Source organism: Ictidomys tridecemlineatus, chromosome 8 (assembly GCF_052094955.1).
Source record: "Ictidomys tridecemlineatus isolate mIctTri1 chromosome 8, mIctTri1.hap1, whole genome shotgun sequence".
NCBI classification, from domain to species: domain Eukaryota; kingdom Metazoa; phylum Chordata; class Mammalia; order Rodentia; family Sciuridae; genus Ictidomys; species Ictidomys tridecemlineatus.
The window spans coordinates 21,148,855-21,175,791 of NC_135484.1; the positions used below are offsets into that span (position 1 = coordinate 21,148,855).

The 26,937-nt window shown below is 38.7% G+C and overlaps 1 protein-coding gene across 8 annotated transcripts in view; it reads right to left on the bottom strand.

Moving 5' to 3' along the window:
• Utrn (utrophin) overlaps positions 1 to 26,937 on the bottom strand; it is a 508,932-nt gene that overhangs the window by 369,961 nt on the left and 112,034 nt on the right. For all 8 annotated transcript variants that reach the window (XR_013424804.1, XM_078018961.1, XM_078018962.1 and 5 more), the window contains 9 exons: positions 14,279 to 14,371; positions 13,131 to 13,208; positions 12,682 to 12,774; positions 11,018 to 11,190; positions 8,417 to 8,532; positions 7,579 to 7,739; positions 2,854 to 3,057; positions 1,728 to 1,909; positions 892 to 1,042 (listed from right to left, as the gene is read on the bottom strand). Coding sequence is in view for 7 of the 8 variants with exons in the window: in XM_078018961.1 (XP_077875087.1) it covers positions 892 to 1,042; positions 1,728 to 1,909; positions 2,854 to 3,057; positions 7,579 to 7,739; positions 8,417 to 8,532; positions 11,018 to 11,190; positions 12,682 to 12,774; positions 13,131 to 13,208; positions 14,279 to 14,371 (1,251 nt within the window). In the remaining variant the exon portion in view is untranslated. The remainder of the gene's footprint in view (positions 1 to 891; positions 1,043 to 1,727; positions 1,910 to 2,853; positions 3,058 to 7,578; positions 7,740 to 8,416; positions 8,533 to 11,017; positions 11,191 to 12,681; positions 12,775 to 13,130; positions 13,209 to 14,278; positions 14,372 to 26,937) is intronic.

The window sequence follows — 26,937 nt, forward strand, 5'->3', positions numbered from 1 at the left end:
TAGCCCCCAAAACCTTTAATGAGTTATCTAGATGGTTCAGGGATCAATAAAAGTCTTTAATGTACAGAAAGGGCATTTTACCTTTTTTTTTTTCTTGGCTGAGATAAAGTTAACTACTCAACTTGTGACCAAATTGAATTGTCCACCAGATTTTGATTCCTCACCCAGTACCCAATGCTTTTCTGGATCATAGAAAAGGCAACAGGGTTTCTTACAGGATTAAGTACAGTGTCTCTCAGGGTTTGCTTCCTCCCCAACACCCTGCATTAACAGCAACACTCTAGGGTTTTGTTTGCTTGTTTGTTTGTTTTTAAAGAGAGAGAGAGAGAGAATTTTAATATTTATTTTTTAGTTTTCGGCGGACACAACATGTTTATTTGTGTGTGGTGCTGAGGATCGAACCCAGGCCACACGCACTCCAGGCAAGCGCGCTACCACTTGAGCCACATCCCCAGCCCACTCTAGGGTTCTTAACCACTTATGGGGCTCAAAAGACCCTCCTCAAAAATTACAAAAGTGGCTGGAGTTGTGGCTCAGTGGTAGAGCACTTGCCTAGCATGTGTGAGGCACTGGGTTCAATTATCAGCACCACATATAAATAAATGAATAAAATAAAGGTCCATCAACAACTAAAATATATACACAAATTTATGAAAGCTGCACAATTTCTTAAGAACACCACATATACCCTTATAAAGCTGTACATGTACTTTCCTCTCTGGCCCAGAAAAGTGACATCCTTGTGAGCTCCACCCTCTGAGCTGCTAAAGAAAAGACAACTCACAAGTGTCCCAACACTACACTAAAGGTAGAAGCTATCAGCCCCTGAGAATGCTAAGTGCTGCTCTTTCATATTTGATGAAGTAAAAAAGAAACAAGAGACAGATTTACTTTATGTTCTTCAAGCAACTTCTGCAGGGACTGTACATCATCGTCCAGGGGACGGGTTTCCATCTTCTGAATGCGTTCTTCCGTGAGGGTGAGCCAGGCCGAGAGCAGCTGCAGCTGCTTCTTCTGCAATTCCATCAGCACGTCATGCAGCCTGGCCAGGGGACACGGCATCATTCCCACCAGCTCTTTCCCTTGCAAAGGGACATACCCACTCCAGGCACCAAGAGATGGAGCACAGGAACACACCTACATACAGCCACTAATACAGTGTTTGGTCTTTAAATACAGAAACCCAGGGCGGGGGGAATTATTTTCTGCCTAAATGGAGCCAAAGGACGTAAATAACATCATCTTCTTTTCATATTAGAATTATTGTTTCTTCCATCAGGAATTCCTGCTCGTAAAATAGGTGGAAATGGTAATAGAATGCAATACACCATATATGAAATAAAATGGACTATGGGAAAAGATTGCTTTATAAATAAATTTTACAATGTGGACCAGTAGATCCATACATACCACATAGTCCTGTCACCATACCCAGTTAATGGTTGCCAATTTAAGTACCATGCCAATAGAAAACTCTCCACTTGGAATGTGTCTTCCTGGTTTGCTAATTGCTGTATTCCAACTTTTACCTTGGGGCTGAGCTAACTTATCAAAAAGGACACAAAGATCATTTAAGCCCCAGCAATAGAAAACAGAGGAGAGTCAAGATGTCATGAAGCTGGTTCTGTGCTGATCTTGTTTTTGCACAGAAAGGCAGACTACCTCCTGAGCTCAACTGTACAATGCAGTCTGTGGAATACAGTGCTCACCTGCTGAGGCATACTTACCGGGACTGTCTCTCCATGCTCTCCACCCGGAGAGCCTCCCACCGCGCATTCAGCAGGGTCATTTGTTCCTGAATCTCAAACTCCTCTTCATCTGACAGGGTGCCTTGTGTGATCAGCTGGTTTCCCGCCTGCAGGACACTCCCCACGCTGCTCTGGTGTGCGGTCAGCTCCATCATAAAAGCCTAGACAGGTATACCGTGAAGATCTGTGAGCTGCTCACTACAAAATATAAATAGCTAGTGCAGCCTAAATATTGATGCAGCAGAAAAAGGTAGCCTAGTAGAGCACACGTAAAGTAGATTTTGGCACAATGTTTGAAGGTCTGAAAATAAAAAGCATCTGGCATAAGTCAAAGAAAAATTGATCAAGGAAAACTGTTATTTCTGATAATACCTGTTTTTTTTTAAGTGCATGCTAATTTTCCTACCAAGGATTGTGGAAGTAGGAATAAGTGTCAAAAAGTTGGACATGGTGGTACATGCCTATAATCCCAGGTAGCTGGGAGGCTGAGGAAGGAAGATCACAAATTCAAAGCCAAAATGGGCAACTTTGCAAGAACTGTCTCAAAATAAAAATAAAAAGGGCTGGAGATATAGCTCAGAGTACATGGGTGCAATCCCCAGTATTGCAAAATAAATAAGCAAATAAATAAAACACCACACTCCTACAAGAGGAGAGGCTTACCACTTCTATCCTTTTGAATCCAAAAGAGTAAATAAGATCTGTCAATTAAAATACTTCGCCAAAAAAGTGCTTCACCAGAAAGAAATCTCCACATGGTCAAAATCACTTCACTGCAATATATCATATCCTCAAAATAGCAAGGAACTCTCATTACATAAACTATATAGGAACACTGGGTAAAACTGTACATTTGCTTAATCCTATAACAAATAAAAATAATCACTTCAATCACTTCCTGGGCACACTCAAAACCTATTTGGTATAACAAGTCATCGTTTTGATTTTTAACCCAAGCAATACACTTCAGAAATGAGCAGAACTATGCACTGATTTCCATCAGAGCAGAATTTAGCAAACCACAAACCCAGTATCAGGGTGGAGCCCTGGATTTTAGCACAACCCCCAAGGTAGATAGATGCAGCTCATGAATACAAATATTTACTTCGTGGGTGGCAAACTGGTCTTTGACTTCTTCCACATCATCAGAAATGTCATCCTGCTCCTGGAAGGTGTCCTCTGCAGAAAGCAACCAGGTCAGTACTTCTTCCAGTGCTATCTGATAGCTGTCCAGATCCATGTCCACCTCAGTGACAGTGCTGGGGGTGTCAGCTCGGGGACTCTGATGTTCTTCCTCTGCTGCTGTACTCTATGAAAACAAAGCCAAGAAAAACTCACAATTGTCAGGAGGGATCAACATGCACTGGTGAACCCAAGACAGGCACCACTGAGTCTCAGGTATTAATTTAATTCTCAGGAGTTGGGGTAGCAATTCCAAAAATTCATCATAAAGCAATTATTTAGTGTATTAGAACAGCAAAAGATACAACAGCAGCACACACTCATGAGTTCTAGACTCCAGGCCATTCTAATATAGTTGGGGAGAGAGAAATAACCCACATGAATCACTTCTGAACAAAAATAAATGGCTCTCAGCAAAATTATAAATGTTGCAGTCCCATCAGTGTTGCTATTTGAGTTTACCAAAGGCTGAAAACAACTGGGAAAGAGCTGAACCATACTGAACCTTGAACAACGAATATAATTTACAGAAAAAGAGCCATTGGAACTCTGTTTTGACCCCTGGTTATAATGCTTTTACTGAATTGAATTTTAACGCTGCATCTCAGACATTGAAAGACATACACTGGCTGTGGTACTGATTGTACTGACTGGTTTGGGGTTTTGTTTTTTGAGGCCATGGCCCTTTTGCTACCTTAATTTTTTTTGGTTTTGGGGTTTTTTTGTTTGTTGTTGTTTTGTTTTGTTTTTGTTTTTTAGGGCTCATAAAATCAATTTCTCTTAAGCTCTAAGAAACTGCATTTTTCTTTCTGTATTTCAGTATCTTTATCACCAAACCCACTTGTCTCTTTGTTCTTTTGTTCCTGTTCAGAGCAAAAGTTCTTTAAAATTTATGCAGACTATCTCCACAGCATTGACTTTTATCCACTGTTTTAAAACAGAATATTTCATGTGTACACAAATGAACAGAGAACAATAAGACATGCTCTTGTACTTAACAGAGGGATTTCACTAACATTCCCTTTCACTTGCTAAGTATACCCCCAAACCGCAAATGAAAAGTTAAAAGATCCCCTTTTCTACCATAATCTTCACAGTGACAAAATAATCAACCAGCCCACTAGAATATTTCTATAATAACCCCTAGCACAACTACATAAACCAGAAGGGCTCCAAGGAAACCCAAAGTGCTGATCACCCATGGTTCTTACTTAAACTTCAGTAGCTCTCTAGCTGTCCAGCTGAACCCCACTTTCTGCAGAGTAACATCCCAGTGACCTCCTCCTGGCTCAACAGCAGCTGCCAACCAATGAGTAATTAATCTTAAAATTCAGTCCTGGGCTTTTTTTCCTCCTTTTTGTACACTCTGGCTTGAATAACTGCATCTATTTTGATAGAATTTTTAAAACTATCTATGTCCTAGGCACACATTTCACATTCACATTTCTGGCCTCAAATTCCCAACCACCCTAACACCTTCATTTCATGTTTCATGGGCATATCAAAACATGTCCATGGTTAACTATCCCCTTTTTGTTTTATTTTCCCAAAATGTATTCCTTCTCAGGCTCTATGCATCTAAATACTCCAGCTAAACTCACAAGCCAGCTTGGCTTCTTTCTTTCATCTTCCATATCCAATATGGAAGCAGATTCCATCTGCAAAAATTATCTCAACTCCATCCAGACCATTCCATCTCCATAACTACCTACGTCTCTCCGCAGGGCCAAGACAGCGTGCTCCCATTTGCCACTTAGACTCCTACCTCCACAAGCCACTCCTCACACAGCAGAAGGTCTTTAGAAAATGCATCACATCCGAAAGACTCCCTGCCTGAAGTCTTTTACTACTTTCTCAGTGCCCCTAAAATACAGTTTAAAATTCTTAACAGAGTTTACAAAAATTACTGTGATAGCAAGAAATAGAGAAAAGGAGAATACAGTTGGATTTTGGCAAGTTAATCAGAGAAGATTGCTCTCTAAAGGTTCCACTTAGACTATGGAGAAGTGGCCAGCTTGCCTGGGGATAATGGGTGGAGAGATGTTTTGCACATGGCAAAGTGCTGGGGAAGAAGAGTGAAGGTCCACGGTGTGAAGAGAGGCCGCATCAGACAAACCACACGGGAAGAAAGGTCTTAGTCTTTCTTTAACAGAAAGAAGGAAAACTCACAGAAGACATCTTGGAGGAAGAATTAAAAACAAAAAACAGTAAACTGAATATCGGAGTTAACAGACCAGCCAGGGAGGCAGGGAATGGACCAGTAAGCTCTGAGCTGAATGAGGAAGGGGCAGATGGTGCCAACGATAGGAAAAGAGAAATGAGTGAAGATCTAGACCTAAAATCCTGAACCCACAGAGCTGAAATAACTCTAAGGATCATGTAGGACCAAATCTCTATACTATAATAAGGCTATAGAAGAACTGGGAAAGTTAGTGACCAGCCAAAAGCCACATGGATAGGAACCGGCATCTATGAGATGGAAGGTGTATCTACACACATGCGTCCAAAAGGTATCAGGTAAAACACATGAGGAGACGTTCAACGGGCAGACAGCTGGGAAGAAGCACAGGAATCACTTGCTGATCACCTACTGCGACACAGCACGTGTGTGTAGAAAGGCCAGAGCTGGGAGAACAGCGACCATTGGCACATGCTGGAGAGTAGCAGAGGGCAAGCTATGTCAAAGAGCAGATGATTAAAACTTCACCACACTTCATTTTTTCTTGCTACTCAACGTCTAACACTAATGAAAGCATGTAAATAAGGAGTTTCGTGTTAATACACCAGCTTGTCAGCAAACAGTAAATGGTTAGTGCAGTTCTCATAGTGCCAACCCTAGCCCTAAATACAGGTAATTATTTGACATACACATCATAAAGGCAAAGACAGTCCCCTTCCCTTTTAAGACAGAATGGCACCAAGTGCGATTACACCTGTAATCCCAGCAGTTCGGGAGGCAGAGGCAGGAGGATTGCAAGTTCAAAGCCAGCCTCAGCAAAAGCAAGGCCCTAAGCAATTTAGTGTGACCCTGTCTCTAAATAAAATATTAAAAAGGGCTGGGGATGTTGGCTCATTAAGATCCTCTGGGTTCAATCACCAGTACCAAAAAACAAACAAAAAAAATGGCGTGAATTATAAGAATTAAAATATCCTCTTAAAGAAAAAAAAAAAGAAGAACAACCTTGGTCCAATAAAGAGATAATTACAAAACCAAGAGGCAAATCCAGATTATCAGAGTCACCTCAAAAGGTACATTATTAACAATCCACAAGAGACAAACAAAGCCAGTCATAAGATGTTAAGAACTTTTCCTCGCATGCACATCTCTTCTCTTTTCCCCATCTTTTTTCTGTTTCTAAAAACCATGCTAGTTTGAAATAGAGAAAAATATAAAGTATTAGTACACACTATCCAAATAAAATGTAAAATAATAAGTAAGTTTTCTGAACCGTGGGAGTTGGGGCAGGGGCAGGAGATGGATGCTAGGTCATCTCATAATTACCATCCTAACGTGGAAATTCAGTTAACATTTTTTAAAAACGAAGTTGTAGAATACAAATGCCAAAACAAATTGAGAGGAAAAATTATAATAATGATAGTTTATGCTTGTCAAACGTTTAGTAATATCATTTTAGACGCTTTCCATACATTGTCAAGCAGCTAGTTTCAAACACATCCATTGAGAGGTTAAATAACTGACCCAAGGCAAGTAGCAAGAGAATGAAATTTAGACACACGAGCCCAAACTTTCGGCCTCTCCACAATGAATTTCTTATAATTGTGAAATCCATGTGTATCTCTTCTGTTGCTTAGTTGCTAAAATGTTTGACCAAGTGACTTCCAAGATCTGATCCAACTCTGGAGAGCCTCCATTTTATAAATTCAGATTAGTTCGACTAAAACAAAAAGATAGGGCTGGAGTTGAGGCTCAACAGTACAGCGACCGCCTAGCACCAGTGAGGCCCAGGGTTCGATCCCCAGCACCACATAAAAATAAATAAATAAATAAAATAAAGGTAATAGGTCCAACTACAACTAAAAAAATAAATATTTTAAAAAAATAAAATATGAACTGATTTAAGGCAAGATAATGAAGGAAGAAACATATTCATTATTTTATTTATGTCTCCTGGGGGAAAACTCATTTACATTCTGATGAATAAAACCATTGTTAAGCCCTTTCATGAAAAACTTGACAAGTAGCTTATTGTAGATTACTCTCCTCAGGGAAAATAAACTTATATTTTAATAGGCATTGTGAGACTATAATGAGAGAAATAATTAAGATGGAGGGGGAGAATTAGTAATTTAAAAAGCACTAGGTTGACATGAGTAAAACCATCCCAGCGCCAGACAAAGGTGATAAAAGATGGTGACCAGACACAGGAAAGCTGAGGATCTTAAACAGGACACACTCAGCACTGTCAACAAGCCCAGATCCTAACTCCCTGCTTGAAGTAAGACATGCTCCTTCTTAATAATTGGGTGAGTTGTGGTTTTCCATGGCATGATGTGACAGCCTGTTTACTGAAACACTGAACTGAGAAACCAAGATGTTCTCAGTCAAGAAAACACCCTCTGAGATGTCATTATCTGTGAGGAAACAAGTGTGACAAGTCCCACACTTTAACAAAAAAGGTTCTGGTACCTGTAACTGAATTTCTTCCTCTTCACATTCTTTCTTGTATTTCCTTGGGAGTGTCTCAACCTCTCGGATGGCATCGATTGTGACTTGCTGAGGTAGCACCTCAAACAAAGATGTTAAATACATAATTATGGATTTCTTGTCAGGAAGCTGAACAGCAACATCTAAAAGTGGAAGAAAAAAAAAGAACCAGCCTAAATTAGATGTCCAAAATACTTGAGCTGCTCAATACTAGGTATAAAATAACTATCCCTAGAACCCATAAACAATACTTAATCTATAATCTTCGCAATACCTTGTCTCAGTAAATTGTGGTTTTGTTACAATACATGAGACAAAGGCAAAGAAGATTACTTATTTTTTATTTGGTATCCCATTCCTTAAAAATCTTCTCTACAATCCTCCTCAGAATGCACAAAGGTCATTTACTACATGTTATCACTTAAAATAATGATATAGATGTCATTCAGACGATGAAGGTAAGTTTAAAATTCAACCCTACAACATTTATAACTAAAAATCTACTTTCATAAACTACTGAATCGCTCATTTAGTAAATATATCTTTCTAAAACTTATAATCTTCTAAAACTTAAAATCTTAGTTGATATAATAGATTAGCTATTATCCGATGACATACTTTCTGCCTAAACAATTTCACAAATTGCTAAATACAAAAGTACTAATAATTCATCTGCAATAAGTGGCTTATAGCTATACTTCAAAAAGAAAAAGATTCTTCAATTCTCATAAATCAGCCTAAAGAGGAAAAAAAATATTGCTTTTCAAGGATTCAATGTTATAAAGCAAAATCAAGGTTCAAAGTAAATACTGAACAATACCTTCAGGATCTAACAGCTTTTCAATTCCCAAATAAGTCTGAGCCTTGCTGAAGGCATGTTCCAGTCTCTCAATTGGGGACATTTTGACAACTCTATCCCAGCTGAAGAGATCCGGCCTGAAATCACCATGCAAATAAAATTCAATGAAGATAAAATCTTGTGGAAATAAAATAGGCATTGTTACGATCTAATTACGTTTCAGTTTTAGATTTTAGATTTTTTTTAAGTTGTGAGGCTTTTTTAAGAATTAAATATTTTATATCCCAATGCTTTTTCAAATAGAAAATATTTGAAAGTAAATTACAAATATAAAAATAACAGATAACACATTCTAAGGCTTTTGTATTAAAGATGCCAGTTAAGATTTTTGGGTAAGGGCTGTGGTGATAGCTCAGTAGCAGGGCACTTGTCTAGTAGCATGTGAGAGGCATTAGGTTTGATCCTCGGCACCACATAAAAATAAAATAAAGGTATGATGTCCATTCAAAACTAAATTTTTTTTTTTTAAAAAAAAAAAAGGTTTCTGGGGTAACCACTAAGAGATTCAAGTATACAGAATTTCACAGAGTAAAAGAGAAAAAAAAAAGAGGTTGGCGAAACCTATCAATATTTTAAAAAGTAAACAAAAAAGAAAAGGTAAAAAAAATTAAAAAGTCCAAACTGAGTGACTACAATGAACTTAAACGTATCAGTTCACATGGCATTTCTAAACCAAAGTCCCCGAGAGGCTTGCCCTCCACTGTCCCCTCTAGGTTGTTAGCATTTCATTGCCATCTTAATTTTCCTTTAATCTCACAACTTGGACACTACTGTCACATTGACATACCCCAAAAGTGATCATTTTCTCTGTGCTCTTAAATCTTTGACCCACATGTCTTCTGGGACTTGATCCCCCACCCTCCTCTCCCCAAGCTCCTCCCTGACTTCTTGTGCCCATTCCCACCACCCAGCCCCCAACAGACCTTGCCTCCCACAGACCAGGTGCCTCCTACCCTCTTGCTTAATGTGTTGCTCTCCAGTATGTTTAAGATTTCTAGGTACAACTTATGTTCCCATTCTTAAAAGTCTGTCTCCCTTCCTCTGTTGGAACATCAACTCCAAGTGGACTAGGATTTTTGCCCATTTGGTTCTCTGCTTGACACCTGTGTCTGGCACACAGCAGGCACTCCTCATGTACTTGCTGAATTAATTAATAGATGGGAAAAGTAATGACTAAATGCAATACTTTTTCCTGATAAAAGCTCTAAGCCAGCAAGGATCAGAGAACAGCCTCCTTAAGCTGATACAGGAGGAGTGGAAGAATATGGAGGAGGAAGGCTTTAACTTCATTTAAAAAAAAAAAAAAAAAGTGTAGCAAAAAAAAAGCTACAGCAGACCCCATTCTTATGGTCCAACATGAAAAGCAATGCCTTTGTTACCAGGAACAAAACATTCTGCTCACTATCACTGAATCAATACTGCACTAAAGTACAAGGCACCAGGAGGAACAGAAAAAAAGAGAGAAGAAAACAATCCTAATTCAAGGACATTCTAACCACCACCACCACCACCAGCCCCCACCCCATCCCACCCCACCCAAAACAGAAAAACAGGGAAAAAAAATCCCCACAGGCCCACAAAGACAAACTTACTAAAATTCAGAAGAATTTAATAAGTTTCCAGATATAAAATGTAAAAAAAAAGTCTATTGCATTTTTATATACCATCCAAGAACATTGCAGAAAAATGAAACGAGAAAATGAATAATTTACAATAGCAATGAAACATAACAAATTTTGCCTTTGGCATTTAAATCCTTGATCCATGCAGAATTTATTTTTTTTTGGGGGGGGGAGGTATGGGGACATAAGAAACCAATCAATGCATTTATTTACTATGGATTACCAACTGTCCCATACCATCTATTAATGTGCAATATCAGTTCAATTTTTTATCAGTTTTTCCTAAGTAATGGAGAAATTTCTGAGCTCTTTATTTGGTTAGGATGAATCATATGGCCACCATTTTTGTACATCAAAAACAGTCAAGTATTGGCAATTTCATATGATTCTATCTATTATGTTACTTTATTTACTTATAGCACTGCATAATCTTAAATAATACAGCTTCATAGTTTTGGTTTCTTTGGGGGAAATATTCCAGCCTGGTTCTTCTCCAGTGTACTTTGGATTATTCTGGAACCTTTGTACTTTTGTAGACAAATTAGAATCTTTTTACAAGTTTCATGAGAAAAATTATGTGGTTATTTTTAATTGGGATTACATTGAATACATAGTTTTACTTTTGCTATAAGAATAGAAATGAACACAATTCTTTGTATGTATTACTGAAGGCTGAATGAGTGGGATTGAACTATGTGAATTATCTTACATTTTTTAAGTTATAAATATGTAGGAGAAATCATGGACATTGCACTGTGGCATTTGGAGACTCCATGGGTGGTTTTCTTCCATGATAGCTCTTTTCTTCATGTTCTGGCTGAGCAAGTGCAATGAAGAGAGCAGAGATTGTGGAGAAGGAACTTTGGAGCAATGAACAAAGAAGGGCCAGAGAGGACATGCAAATGTGGAAAGCCCTCTTCTAAGCTGAGAGACGTCTTACTTGTGTCGGTGGAGCACAGCATTGAAGGCAAGTCCGTCAGTCCAGCTGGTGGTGAAGTTGAGGACGTTGACTTGGCTGTAGGGCCTGGTGGTCTGCCGCACCCAGCTCAGCAGGATCTTCTCACTGTTCGTCTGCTGCAGGTCTGACATGATGTCCTTCATGACATCTTTTACCTATTTAAGAGAAACCACACCTGCCTGTAACTTCACGGTCACATCAATCAAGTCCCTGACAAAGAGTATGACTCTAAGTTACCATTATGGCATTTATCTTATTTCAAATTTTTTTCCTTCAAAAAAAAATATGGATTTGCAAATGCTACTTACTTTAATTTTATACATTACTGTACTTTCTACATCTAAAACCCTACTTGTACTGTTTGGTTACAATGAGCATTACTGTCATAGTAACATAAAAGTCACATTTTACACTCTTCACTTACAAAGGTCTTTTTGTATGAAGAAAACCCAATATTTATTTTCTATTAAAAAATGAGAAAAGAACTTTTTTTTAAAGGAAGAACATTTGACTGACTACAAAATCAAAGAATGATAACAATGACAGTTATATTCCAGAATGAACATTTTATACTATTACCCTAAAGGAGTATATGTGCTTTAAGAAATGTTGTGGAAACACCAAAAGGACCCAAGAGCAAACTTAAGGGGCTCACACTAGCCTTATCTCGGACAACTTAAGCATCAAAATGATTAATAGTAGTAAAAGATTATAAATCTATGTAAATTCCATGATATATCTGCTGATACACAAAAGAACACATGGAGAGAAGGGAAGATGGATGGATGGATAAATTACTGTACTATAATGCAATAATTATAAATATTGATACTATACATTTTTATATTGCTATATTAATATTATATTATGGCTATGTAAAAGAGTTCCTGGGTTTTAGGAGGATGCCACATTTTTAGAAATACACATAGAAGCACTTAGAGAGAGAGAAAGAGCAAAAGAAATAAGGGAAACTGTTGCCATTTGGGGAATGTGAATGAGGGTATTTGCAAATATCTTAAATGATTCTTGCAACTCTTCTGTAAGCTTTGTTAATTTCTTTCATTCAATATAAGAAGAACAGATACTCCCTTTTCTTATTCCAGAAAACAGAGCAGCTTGTCAGCCTCTTCCATTCCAAACTGCTATATGAGTCCAACTGTGTCCTCTCAAATTCCCAGCACTGAAATCCTTACCCCCAGTAGCTCAGAACAGGGTCTTACTTGGAAACAAGGTCATTGGATATGTAACCAGTTATGGTAGGGTGGTCATTCTGGGGCAGGGTGGGCCTTAAATACAATATGGCTGTGTCCTTAACTAAATCAGGAAACATGAACACAGACACACAGGGAAGGTGTCCTGTGAAGCTTGGAGCTATGTTGCCACAAGCCAACAAAGACCAAAGATCACCAACTGCCACCAGAAGCTGGGGGACAAGTAAGAAGCAGAGTCTCCCTCAAAACCCTCAGAAGGACCCAACTCTACAGACACCTTGAACTTATACTCCCAGACTGCAGAATTGCAAGACAATGAATTTCTGTTGTTCCAACCCAGCAGATTAGTTCTTTGTCAATGCACCCCTAGGAAACAAATACACAAAAATACATTTTCAACATTTTCTATTCAAAAGTGATTGGAAATGTCTCCACCTGCCAGTGCAAAATGATGCTCCAAAGTAGTCCCAAAGTCAATTTGTGATTTCCATCTACAATGTCAGTTCCTCCTATATTCACTAATTCCACCTGTCAAGATGAAAAAAAAAATTCCTTTTACAACAATTTCTTCAGAGAAATCCAGATTTTCAATGTAATACATTTGCACAACAATATAAATGAGAGATAAAAGAAATCTCATTTTAGAGAATTAGGTAAACCTCCATTTCAAAAGTATATTATTTATATGATAGATCAATAAAGCCACCAGAAAGAGCCCGTGACTGTTCCTTCACTCATAAAAAAGATCCAGTACTTTCAATTAAAAAAAAAAAAAAGACATTTCTAAGAATCAGTAGACGCCAATGCATAGCACAGGAAGCTGGTTTCGGAATAAATAATGCAGATGGCAGAACCAAACCCTAGAAGTCACTTTACAAGCTTACATTGTTCTGATGTAAAACCTGCAGCACTCTGTTGACGTTATTTAAGGCATGTACCCTCGTGGAACCCCGTTCCTTTGGCTGGAAAGTAAAATAAAAGCAAGTAAGACCCAGTATCCCTCCATATGCCTGACCAACAAAGACTGCTGTATGTGAAACAGCAGCTCAGCAAGCTGCATCCCACATCCTTGGAGCCCCAAAGCCTGGGCCACCACCCTAGACACTAGAGTTTATTTGTTTATGCAAATCCCCCAACTAACAATATCTTAAAATACTGATTCACTAACTTGTCTGCACACTGGAATGTCCTGGGAAGCTTCAAAAATTATTAATGGTTGTGTCTCTGCCTCCCTCAAAGACTGTGACTTAATGATTCTGGAATGTGGTATGGGTTTGGAATCTGTAAAAGATTTCCCTGGTAATTCTAACAGGCAGACACATTTGGGAACCCATGCTATAGAACAAAGCCCCCTTTATCTAAATGGATCTGGATGTATAAAGATACAGGAGAAGGCAGTCCCCTCTGTTCTGCACAGGTGTGAATGAACCACAAAGCAAAGGGGATTCCAAGCACCAGCCCCTGTTTCCTGGCATTAGTTCGAGGTCCACCTGGAAGGTAGAACTTCCCCACCTGGGGTCAGGTAACCTGAGCAGCTTCCTTCCACCTCAATGGCCAGGGAATCTTATCAGGCAGAAGGATCTGCCTCTCCACCAGATGCCTAGCTACCACCTGGAGGGACTGAGAGTGTCACATCCATGCTTTGGCAAGAAAAGAATTCATCTTTGCAGGAGCACATCCCTCTATACCTTTACAGTAATTCTGCCTCTGGTGTAAAAATTTATACAAAAAAAAAAGTTTATACCCACAAAATACATTCTCTTCAAGAGTGTTATCTCCATGAGAAAACACAGAACCTTACACATAAAGTAATAGAGTTGGATTTGATAAAGAAGCAAACACAAAGTTGATACTGAAATCCTGGATAGAAATAGATGCCTAAATGCTGCCTAAATGCTGCTCTATCAAAGCACAGCTTTTAAAAATGTTCTTCTGCAGCCTTTACATTTTAAATACCCACAATAGGTCTCCAAGAGTCAGTATTGACCAAAGATAATCTGTTAGTCTCATTCTCAGAGATGACTCCTCTCACCAGTGATGTTCCTGTGAGTCCTTCTAGAAGATCCAATAACTTCCTTCCATCTTTGAGGTCAGTGAACATATCATTGATGGGTGGTTTTCCACTCTGTAATAAAGAAAAGATAAAATATGAGTCGTTTCCACAAGAAATGGCTCATACAGGGCTGACACACAAATGAGTGGTTTCATTTTTTCCCCCAATAAAAAGTTTGGGATACTCTGCAGACTATTCAAGTTTGATTTGTATAGAAAAAACATGTATAAAAACAGAATTTTAAAATTCCATAATGAACCTTTTAAGCTGAAAGATACAAATTGCATCATTTCTTAGAACAGGATCAAATAAAGCTGTGGTTAGGCTGTTACTATGTCCTACCTGTGGTCCATGCTCTTGAAAAGAGAATGATAATAAGCAGCATTAAATATGTCAGCAAGTAACTGAACAGACACTTCACAGAAGAAGAAATTCAATCAATCAATAAATATATGAAAAAATGTTCAATATTTTTAGCAATTAGAGAAATGCAAATCAATACTACTCTAAGATTTCATCTCACCCCAGTCAGAATGGCAATTACCAAGAATACAAACAACAATAAATGTTGGAGAGAATGTAGGGGAAAAGGTACATTCATACATTGTTGGTGGGAATGAGGATTTGTGCAACCATTATGGAAAACGTATGGAAAGTCCTCAGAAAACTTGGAATGGAACCACCATTTGACCCAGCTATCCCACTCCTTGGTCTATACCCAAAGGACTTAAAAACAGCATACTACAGGGACACAGCCACATCAATGTTTATAACAGCTCAATTCTCAATAGCTAAACTATGGAACCAACCTAGGTGCCCTTCAACAGATGAATGGATAAAAAGAATGTAATATCTCTCTCTCACACACATACACACACACACACACACACACACACACACACACACACACACACACATGAATTACTCAACCTTAAAGAAGAATGAAATTATGACATTTTTGCTGGTAACAAATGGAGCTGAAGAATATCATGCTAAGTGAAATTAGCCAATCTCAAAAACCAAAGGTCAAATGTTTTCTCTGATATGCGGATGCTAATTCATCATGGGGAAGGGGCTAGGGAAGAACAAAGTTACTTTAGATAGAGTAGTGAAGGGAAGAGAGTGGGTATGGAGATAGAAAGGACAGTAGAATGAATCAGACATTATTACCCTATGTATGTAAATAACTATACAACCAGTGGGATTCTACATAATGCATTAACGAGAAGAATAAGAAATTACACTCCATTATATACAATGCATCAAAGTGCATTATACTGTCACGTATAACTAATTAAAACAAATGTTTAAAAATTTTCTTAAATGTCAGCAAGCACTCAGCATGTGGTACATGAGAGCCACCTAGAACCTGGGCATCCTGACTCTGTCATTGCTCTTCACATTCATCAGGTGACATCTTTCCATCTTCATTATGGAAGCAGGTCTTTTGTCATCAATTTCAGCTCTTAGGTGCCAAGTCTGTATTTCTGGTCATTAATTTTTTTACTGATAAAGGCACTTTGGGGTCTGTGTCTAAGTTCAGTATTTGTGCTGAGAAAGCTTATAGAATCCCTGAACTCTTGTCCCTGGCTGACAAATAACATCAACTCCCACTGATTAATATGCTCCAGTATCTGAGGCCAGAAATTCCCACTCCAGTCACTATAGCCGACGTGTGCCTTCCTGTATCAGGACAAGTTGTTCACAACTGGGTCGTGACCACGCAGAAAGTCAGGAAGCCTCAATGTGAGGAGCAGTTCCTTACCAACCTGGTGCCCTTGGCTCAGCTACTCAACCTCCCTTAAACCACAAGTTACTATAGAGATCAAATAATATAATACCATGTGAAAATGTCCTGAAAACTATAAAATGTGGTGGAATGAAGGCAGTATTATTATCTCACAGCAAATAATTCTCTTCATATATGAAATCGCCACAGAAATTAATAATCCTACTTCTTGCCAGTAATCAAGATATTTCATAATCAATAATCATATCTTCTTCATTTCTCACTTTAAAATATATATATATATCAGTTCTATGAGCTTGAGATGCAAGAGTGGAGCATTCTAAAATTTCCTAAAACTTTGTATGATCCCTTTCTGCTTCCCTTCCAATTCCTTACTTATTTGTATTTAGTTAGTAGTAGTAGTAGTAGTAGTAGTAGTAGTAGTAGTAGTAGTAGTAGTAATAGCTGTAGTCCTGGGGACTGAACCCAGGGGAGTTTTACCACTGAGCTACATCCCCAGCTTTTCTTTTTCATATTTTCTTTTGAGATAGTGTCTTGCTAAGTTTCTGAGGCTGGACATGAACTCATGATCCTCCTGCCTTAGCTTTCTGAGTACCTAGGATTACTGGCACCACACCTGGTTCCTTACCTATTTTTAAATAATAATAATATTTGGGCAACTAATGATTTTCAACATGTGCCTTTTCCCCGAGCTCCTATACTTTACAAGAGGGAAAGTATGGCTACATTTTTACCACAGAATCTGTAGAGAATAAACTGTCACCCAGGTGTATCCAAAACAAAGCTGATTTTCTACTCTAAGCTGCCACTGTGGTGGGCAGTGATGGTGTCTGGCACACACAGATGACAAGGATGTCACATTCCAGAGACGGTGCTTCAGAAAGCAAAGCGCAGGGAAATTTTTGAAACAAAGAAGCCTTTCTACCTGCTCTGAGTAAAATCAAAGGGCAGGCGTGGACCTCATCTTCCACCTGTCCACGGCACAATTCAGAAAGTTAGCCGTCAAAGAGCTAAGTTTCCTTTCAAGTCTTAGACACAACAGAGAGATAAGAATACAGGTAAAGTGCACAGGAGAGAAGAATGTGGTTATCTGGTCTTAGGACCTTAGGAAATACTAGGGCCAGGGTAGCTAAGGAATACCCAGGCAGCAATTAACCCTCTCCAATCCACACCCCATTTTCAAAAAAAAAAAAAAAATGAACAAAATAATATAAAACAGCATAGTATAAAAAAAGTAAATGCAAATATTTATCCATATTATAACTAATTATGGATGTCCATCAATGAACATATCTGTACACAAGAAGCCTTTGACTCATTGTGGAACTTTAGGCAAGTTACGTGGCCCTTCTGCATCTATTATCTGTTAAAAACTAGGATAACAGATGTCTAATCAATGGTCAATATTATCATTTATATCACAAGTATAACTTAAGCAATTTTTACTATTATGAAGGGCTATAAAAACTTCAATAAGTACTGAAAGGACTTTTTTTAAAAAAAATAAGCATTTCTTCATCCTAGGTACAAATATAAAACCAGGCACTGAACATGGGAACATGTTACTATCAATTCATAGACAAAGATCTTCCAACGCCTGAATTCATGAAGGTGATGGTCTGCAGGCACATATCCTTTTCAAAACCAATTCGCATTGCCACACAACAGCATACCTGTGCGCTAGGCACCAACCATGGGCCAGGTGTAATAGAGCTGCAAACCAACATGGTTCTTCTAAAAGATCCACAGGTCTGACAGAGTAGGACTTCTAAAAGATGGCATTAATTTTTCTAAATGGGACACTTTTTTGGTCCAGTTCATTGATTTGCTTACTGAGAAATAAGTTTAAGAAAGGCCACTTGAGTTACAATCTGTTGAAACAGAGATTAGGAAGACACAATCCAGGTAGAAGTGAGTCATTCATACAAGGGCAACCAAAGCCCTTTCTTCTTTAAACACACACATACATGCACACCCATACAGTGACTATCAAGAGCTCCATTTCCTCTGTTTCTAAATTTCAAATAAACATTTGATGGCAATCCATAAGAAATGTCTTGTGCAAGTGTCCCCTTCTCCCTGCACTCCCCAAACAACAGCGAAGATGTTATTGCTATACACTGCTACCCAGTTCCCAAAGAAGGCCACCTGCAGGATGCTAGATGAGGGGAGACTGAATGTGTGAACCTCCCCACTGAATAGGGGGCAGGAAGGTGCCTGGGCTCATTCAGGGATCACATTGGAAACTGTGGTTAAAAACTTATACTTAGGGCTGGGGATATAGCTCAGTTGGTAGAGTGCTTGCCTCACATGCACAAGGCCCTGGGTTCAATCCCCAGCAACACACACACACACAAAAAAAAAAAAAAAAAAAAATTCACTTAAAACATACACTCACACTTACCATGCACAAATACAAATACTACAAACTACTACATATTCCTGACAAATACAACTTAGGAATGGGCATGGAAGAATGGAAAGGACCAGCCTATGACAAAGGTCAAGTGCCATCAACAGCCCTAGAGAGTGACACCTGAATAAGCATGATAATTCAGTGTCTGTGCTCTACACAGGGATCAAAAATGCTCCTTTATAAAGCATAAGAGAGCACATAATTCAGGCTCAGCTGGTCAGGTGGCCCCTGTCAAACTGCTTGACCCTGTGGTGGCGATGTGAAAGCTACAGGCAGTATATCAACAAATGAGCCAAAGGGAATAAGTACTATGTTTCACAAACACTAAAATTTGAACTTCGTATAATTTCCATATGTCACAAAATAATAATAATAATAATTATATGATGATGATGATGATTATGATGATCTTTGCAATGATCTAAAAATGTAAAATCTGTTCTTAACTGATGGGCCATACAATAGAAGAGTGAAATGCTCACAGACAATAACAGCAAGTACTCTCTGTATATCAGATATGTTCTAAAAGATTTACAGAGATATAGATATATTTTACATGTATATTTCTTTAGAGTAGTACTTGAAGGCAAATACCATCAGTATGCCCAACTTATAGGTGAGGAAAAAATGAGACGTAAAATGACATAACAAGTGAGGCATGGTAGTGCACGCCTGTAATCCCAGGAGCTCAGGAAGCTGAGGCAGGGGGATGGCGAGTTCACAGCCAGACTCAGCAACTTAGGCCCTAAGCAACTTAGTGAGGCCTTGTCTCTAAATAAAAATTTTAAAAGGGCCAGGGAGGTTGCTCAGTGGTTAAGCACCCCAGGGTTCAATCCCCAGTCCCACACCCCCCCCCCAAAAAAAAGACACAGCAGGTGACAAGCAGAACCAGAAGTGAGAGGCAGAACCAGGATCTGATACCATAAAATCTGGTTCCAAATCTACATTCTCAACACCCATGCTATATTCCCACTGAAATAATGAGGGCATACAACTGTGACATACAGAGGAGGAAATATTTAATCACTGGGTTGGGGTGGATATATTTGACAACTTCTCAAAGAGGGCAACAAGACATATATTGCATGACATGAATCCAAAGAAAGTTGTTGTTTTGCTTTTTGTTTTGTTCTCAATATACCACTTTAAAGCATGTTTGGTGCTAAGGTTCTAAACATGGGATCTACTCTAGGAGAAAGTCTAGAAATGTCAGAAGTCATCTTCTAACAAAAATAAAAATGGATTCATCCTAACAGTTAACCTCTTATTAAGATTATTTACTCTTTGTACAGAATTATTTGCAGAGATTTCTCTGACAGAAAGAAGACAGTTTAATAATTCAATAGGAAAAATATTTAGTGAATGCCTCCTTTGTGTTTGGCCCTTTAGAAGTGCCAAGTTCAAGTCTCTGTCCCCATTCACAACACAGGGTTTCCATAGTTTTCCAATAAACACAAAGTAATACAAACGAACTTGTACCTGGAGGAAAGATAAGTTTGGGTTGCATTTAGCTTTAAAAAAAAAAAAGTTCAAGGTTACAGGATAGCAGGCCAGATGACAATGGCTACCATCCTGGCGTGTCAGTCTTGGCTGCCCCCAACTCTCATCCCGCTGTGCCCAGTTCTTTGCACTCCCCTAAACAGAAGTCCTAACACCAATTTGACAAGAGGGGACCATATTAATACTGTTATGTCAGAGCAAAGAAGCAAACTGTCATTGCAATGCAAAGGGAGAAGGGAGGGGATCTGTCACCCACTGAGTGACAGGAATCCAATGCTCCCCAGTCACACCTGGAGAATCAGCCGCCCTGAAGGCTGACGGTGGCAGCCAGTGCCCAGTTCCAACCATGCATGCTCCCGTGGGAACCCAGGTTCACTGTTGGCAGAACTTCCAGTTTTTTCAAAAGAAGTTTATATGTCAACTCTCCTGGTACTATATTTGTAATTTCCTAGAACATCACACCAGACCAATGAATCTTGTCTCCAGGCACACCAGGTCACAGGGCAACCGAGAAGCAATCATTGCATAAGGGCAGAACCACATATATAGAAAAGATAGCAGGAGTCAACAGTGGGGCCCTTGAGGAGCTGGTGGACTCTGTGGATGGGACACACACACACACACATACACACACACACACACACACACACACACACACACCAGACAACACGATCAATCACAAGCCCCTCTCCACTACCACAGCACAGTCTTCATATTTGCTCAGATCAACATCAACAGCATCATTCCAAGCTCCTTCCCTTGCACTCAGTTCCCCTCTAACCTATCCCCATCCCTGTCCTCCTACCTCCAAAAACACATAGAAGCATGGCCCTTCCCATCATCATACTGCTGCAACTTCACTCCAAACCACCATTCTCTCCTGCCTGAACTCCAGCACAGGCTAAGTGATCTCTTTGTTTTCATTTAAGAGCCGAGTGATTCTACTTTCAAGGTGCAAAACACATCATATCATCTCTGTACTTTAACCTAATGTAGTCCTGTTATGGGAAAATACAACCAAACTTGCAAATAAAGGATCCTGTGAGATCTGGGCCACACCCTGTCTCTGATCTGACACTGTATGATTCTTCCCCTTCTCCAATGCTACTCCCAATCACAATTATTTTCATGGTAGGTCAAGTTTGTCAGCCCCAATAGTTGTAGCAATAGGAAAAAAATCTGTAAAAGATTGAATAAGAAAGTAATATTTAGTAAGTACGGTTTAGATGAGATGCAAATTGTTTGTACCAACAATAAACAAACCGAGATGAAACTGGGACTTGGGTTTTCCATTTGGAAGGTCCGTCAGCGTGTGCTCTACCGAGCACTGTGCTGAGGCGGAGGAGCCAGGCTGACAGATGCCGAACTCCCCTTCAAAGCCCTTGGAGTCTGAACAGATGTAAACACAAACAGCACCAAGGCAACAGGATGAGCACAATGGGTGGACTAGGGAACCAGCTAGGTCCTGCCAAAATTGTGTACAGTGACAGATACAGTATCGAGACAAAATCTGTTCTAGGACATATCTAAACCTATTATGAATAATCAAGTTACAACTATTTGTGTACAATAAGAAGAAGAAAGACAGGCTTTCTCAAAAGGAGATTTGAGCCAGTCCATGCAATTGCTAGTATTCTCACTATCCTCTGTCTATGCAAGCATATACGCATATGGCATACATACACATGTACATGGCACACTTACACACACAAAATGTAGAGAGAATGGACAAACAATGATATATTTGCATTCTTTTGATCAATCCAAGAAAAATATCCCAGTATCTGATAACAAATTGAAAATTTCATAGCTTCTCTCTATCTCCCTCTCCCCCCTTTCTTTCTTTCTCTCACCTTTCTTTCTCTCATTTACTTTTTCCAAGGAATTGGTAAATTTAAAAATTCAAAAAGAAATAATTAAAAATTTCCCAATATTTTTTTAAATTTTTAATTGTAGATGGACACAACACCTTTGTTTATTTAGTTTTTTTTTTTTAATGTGGTGCTGAGGATTGAACCCAGTGCCTCACGAGTGCTAGGCAAGTGCTCTACCACTGAGCCACAACCCAAGCCCCTATTTCCCAATATTTTCAAACCAGAACTTATAAATTCCTAATCTCAAAACTAATACAAATAAGCACTCTTTTTGGTTCGTGTAAGTTTTCACCTTCTTAAAAATTCATAATGCTCCATCAAGTACTATGTACGGTCACCTAAATTAACCATAATACATTTATACTTAAATATATTTTTAAAGAATTTTACAACAAAATGATGTGGGTTTTTTTTCCTGAATGGTAGAGTTAAAAGTAGTTGAAAAGTTTCTCTTTGAATTTCTTCTATTACCTGTTTTATACAGTGTCTATATATTAGATATAAACACTGTAAAAAGTATTAGCTTTTTTAAAAAAAATGGTGTCTCTAGTCAAGGTTAAGCAAAATGGTAATTTGTTGGTCTCAACTACCAAATATGTGGCTATCTCAGTGAAATGAAGGTGTGTGTGATCCTCAGTATCCACGTCTATGACTGGAGTTCATGGTGAAAGAGTGAAAGCAGTGCTATTTCCAACTGAGAAAACGACTGAAACAAAAAGAGGGTCCTGAGGTGAGGCCTAAAGAGATCATAAAGACACCAACAGAGCAGCACCATCAAGGGGCACCAAGTCAAAGTAAGGGAATCCAGGGCGGGAGCCATTCACTCTGAGAATTCAAGATGCCAGTATAAACTCTTAAGGGGCTGGAGCTACAGCTCAGTTGATAGAGTGCTTGCCTTGCACGCACAAGGTCCTGGATTCGATCCAGAAATGAAAAAGATTCCAGTAAGAAGCTCGAAGTTCAGCTCACTTGGAAGCAGGGAGAGAGAAAAGAAAAGGAAGACAGAGAAAGACAAGCAAAACAGGTGGCTCAGGCCATCACAGACCAGTGCCCGCTTAATCACCAAGCAGTGACTTACAGTATCCACTGAAATCAAATGAATGTATGAAACACCCTTGAAACCAAAAAATACCTTTCAGGGAATCATACATACAGACAAGTAATAGAAGCTTTGCCTTGATTTTGAAAAGAGACCTAACTATAGGCATGATTTTTAAAAAATGAGATAATAGAGAAGCATGTGTGGGACCCAGGCACCTGGTGGGTAGAGACAGGGACCACTTACCTACTCTAGGAACAAATAATGAGGTCCACAGGCAGAACAGGCCCCAACTCCATATGCATACCCTACAAGGTCCATAGTCAAACTATGTAAGTAATACAGCTCATCAAGGAGGGGCAGCTGGTCTGCCCCTTTCCTCTCCTTCAGGCATCTGTCTCCTCCAAAACATAATGGGCTCAACATTCTAGTCAGGAACTAAATTAAGCCCTTTATCTAGTTTTAAATGCAAGGTAAACACAGAAGTGGCTCAGAGGTGGACAGGAGACCATCCCTAGGAGCATCCATTCATTTGTCTCTCAAGGAAACAAGTGTTCATTGTGCTTTGCTTTACTTGACGGTGTTTTTGTGTGCACTTCTGTCTGGACTTGATTCTGCTAACTGCCTGCATATACCTATTTGATATCCATACTTAAAAATAAATTTGTGTTTTCCCTGTATCCTATATTGGTATGAAGAACTGTCGGCAGGATTTTTTTTTTTTAATTTCCCCAACAGATAATAACAACAAAACTAACAGTGTTGGCTTTCCCCAGATTCAACTCCCTCCATAGTGGGGGTGACTACCTATGTATCATCAAGCCTGAGCCACAGGCTCCCTAGGCCAGGTACAGCTGAAGATGGATCCAGTCCTCTTGCTCTGTGAAACAGATGGCAAGTGCTTCCTTTCTCTCAAAGAAAGCTGCCTCATCAGCAATCTTCCCCTTCCACTGCCACTCTTGCTTAGGCCTAACTGCACCTGAACCATCAGGGCCCACCCTTAAAAGCTGTAGGTAGTGAGGTCACGTGGTGCCATTAGGCTGAACAGAAAAGTCCAAGGTAGGTGTCTCTTCCCTCCCACACCCAGGTCAAGGATGAAATGTCATTTCCTCTCAGCAGATCAATTCCAACACACATGTAACCCCAGCTACTCAATATCTGAGGCAGGAGGATCACAATTTTGAGACCAGCCTCAGCAACTGAGAAAGATCCTAATTTAAAAAAAAAGAAAAAAAAAAAAAAGCCCAGGTGAGGAGACTAGGGATGTACATCAGAGGAGAATGAATATCCCTGGCTTCAATCCCCAGTACCAAAAAACAAACACACACATACAAAAAATACAAACAACAATAAGTGTTGGCAAGGATGTGAGGAAAGGGGCACACTCTACATTGCCGGTGGAACTGCAAAATTGGTGCAGCCAATCTAGAGAGCAATATGGAGATTCCTTGGAAAACTGGGAATGGAACCACCATTTGACCCAGCTATCCCACTCCTAGGTTTATACCCAAAGGATGTAAAAACAGCATAGTACAGGGACAGAGCTATATCAGCATTTATAGCAGCACAATTCACAATAGCTAAATTGTGGATCCAACCTAGATACCCTTCAGTAGATGAATGGGTAAATAAAATGTGGTATATACACACAATGGAATATTACTCAACATTAAAAGAGAATTAAGTCATGGCATTTGCAGGTAAATGGATGGAGTTGGAGAATATAATGCTAAGTGAAGTAAGCCAATCCCAAAACACCAAATGCCAAAGGTCTTCTCTAATATAAGGATGCTGATTCATAATAGGGATGGGTCAGGGAGCATGGGGGGAACAGATGAACTTTAGATAGGACAAAAGAGAGGGAGAGGAAAGACGGTGGAATGAGATGGACATCATTACCCTAAGTACATGTATGAAGACACAAATGGTGTGAATATACTTTGTGTTCAACCAGAAACTTGAAAAATTGTGCTCTATTTGTATAATATGAATTGAATTGCACTCTGCTGTCATATAGAATAAGAGTAAATAAAATTTAAAAACTAGAAGATTTTTTTAAATCCCAAATTGATCATCAATTACAAAGACTGACTCAACAGATACTACCAAATTTGTTTTCACGATTACAAATACCAATAGGATCTGTCAAAATCATTTATTAAGTATTGAATATGCATAAAACACAGCATATTAAACAATATTTAAGTTGTTTTAGTTAAACCAGATGAATTCATTTTGCAAATACAATTTTGAAACAAAAATCAAATTTTAAAAAAATCGAATGAAATTAAAACAAACCCATAAAAGCTTACTTAATAATTGCTAAAATGTCTGGAAGCTTATATTTAAGAATATGGAGTACATTTTACTGTTTGCTTCTTAGAGGTATTAATGAATACAGTGAATAAACATAAATTATTAAATTGGAATTTCTTTTTAAGGAACCACTTGAATGGGCAGAGCTCCTGAAACAATTAGTTGAGCTGCCATGCACATATTTATAAACTAAACCAGTGACAGACTCAGTGTGAACCTGTTCATGCTCAAACACCTACAACAGATGCTACTTATCATCACACAAGGAGGCCTGCACAGTCTCCTTTGCAATGCTAAAATGAACATCTATGAGTGGAAAAAATGTCTGGGGCTACTTTTAGTGCACACCCTCCACAAATCTCCCTCCAAGACTTTTCCACTCCTGCTTTTGTGATCATCAGCTTCCAACAGGAAAAAAGTAGACAGTAATAACACTGTCCCCCCCCTGCAAAAAAAAAGAAAAATATCTGAATAGCTCTTCACATTGAAATCCACACAAAAAAAAAAATGCTTCAAAGATTTCCTCTCTCGGGTTCTGTCCACGTAAATTTCAAGTTTGGGTTGTAAGGTATGAAAGCTTGGCTCCTCTATGTCTTAGAAAAAGAAAAGGCAGAAATTTGCTCAAGCAAAAGTCCAGGGTTTTAAAAAAAGTTTGCACATTCTCTCCCTAACCTTGGTTTGTTAAACCTCTTCTGAGAATCATTTCACCAAACTGATAAAAGAGCTTCTGCAATGTGTATGTTCTCATCCCTGCCAGATGAGCAGCTCTGAAAGTCGGCCAAAGAAAATCCAGGCTCAAAGTCATAACAAATTTCCCAACTGCAAAGCAAGAGGCCCTCACTGCCTCTCTTGGGACACCAATCTGCTTATGAACCAGAGGCTGTTGAAATCAGAGGAACAAAACACTCAAGTTTTATATGCTATTCAGTGGTACCAAGTGGGCTTTATGAGCCAATTTTTTTTTCTTCATTTCTGTCTTAAAATATGTAGCACAGACCAGGATTAGCACAAGTTAGGGATCACTCATAGGATTTTTATTTAGAAGTCCTAAGTAATTATAATCTCCCATATGCCTCACAGCAATGCCCAATATTTCTTGGCAATATGAGTAGGTAATTAATGACCATGTGTGTTTTATGGCTAAAAGAATAAAAATAAAGACCTGAAAAATGTGGCTAACATTTAGCTTGAGAACATAAATAAATGAGCAGCATGTCCACAAATAAGGGTTAAATTTCCTAACTCTTTTCTTCTTTAAATAATAATTTTCTTCTGAGTTCTTCATAACTTTTCAAACTCCCCAAACCATAATTTACTCTATTCTGTACTACTTCCCAGGAAATTCAAACTCTGAAGCATCGTGAGTTTGAATGCACTCCAGTGCATTGTGATATGCACTCTGTGACATATTAATGAGGATTTGAATTTCTACAGATGGGTATCCAGATACTGCTAAAAATCAAAAGATGATGTTAGACCTATATTATTCAATATTCTCAAGGCCTTTTTCAAATCTTTTATCAAAGGATGAACTAATCCAGTTGTTAAGCTTTAATCCTCATTTTTTTTACTATGAATTTAGTAGGTCTCGAAGAATCATACCTAACTGAAAAAGAATGGCACATATTAAATCCAGTTACTTAATAAATTCTGTCTCTTTCCAATACAACCATCCTCAGGTGGTTTATATATTACTAGACATTTTAAATGTATGTTTATGTCAATGTCACTCATTGATTTATT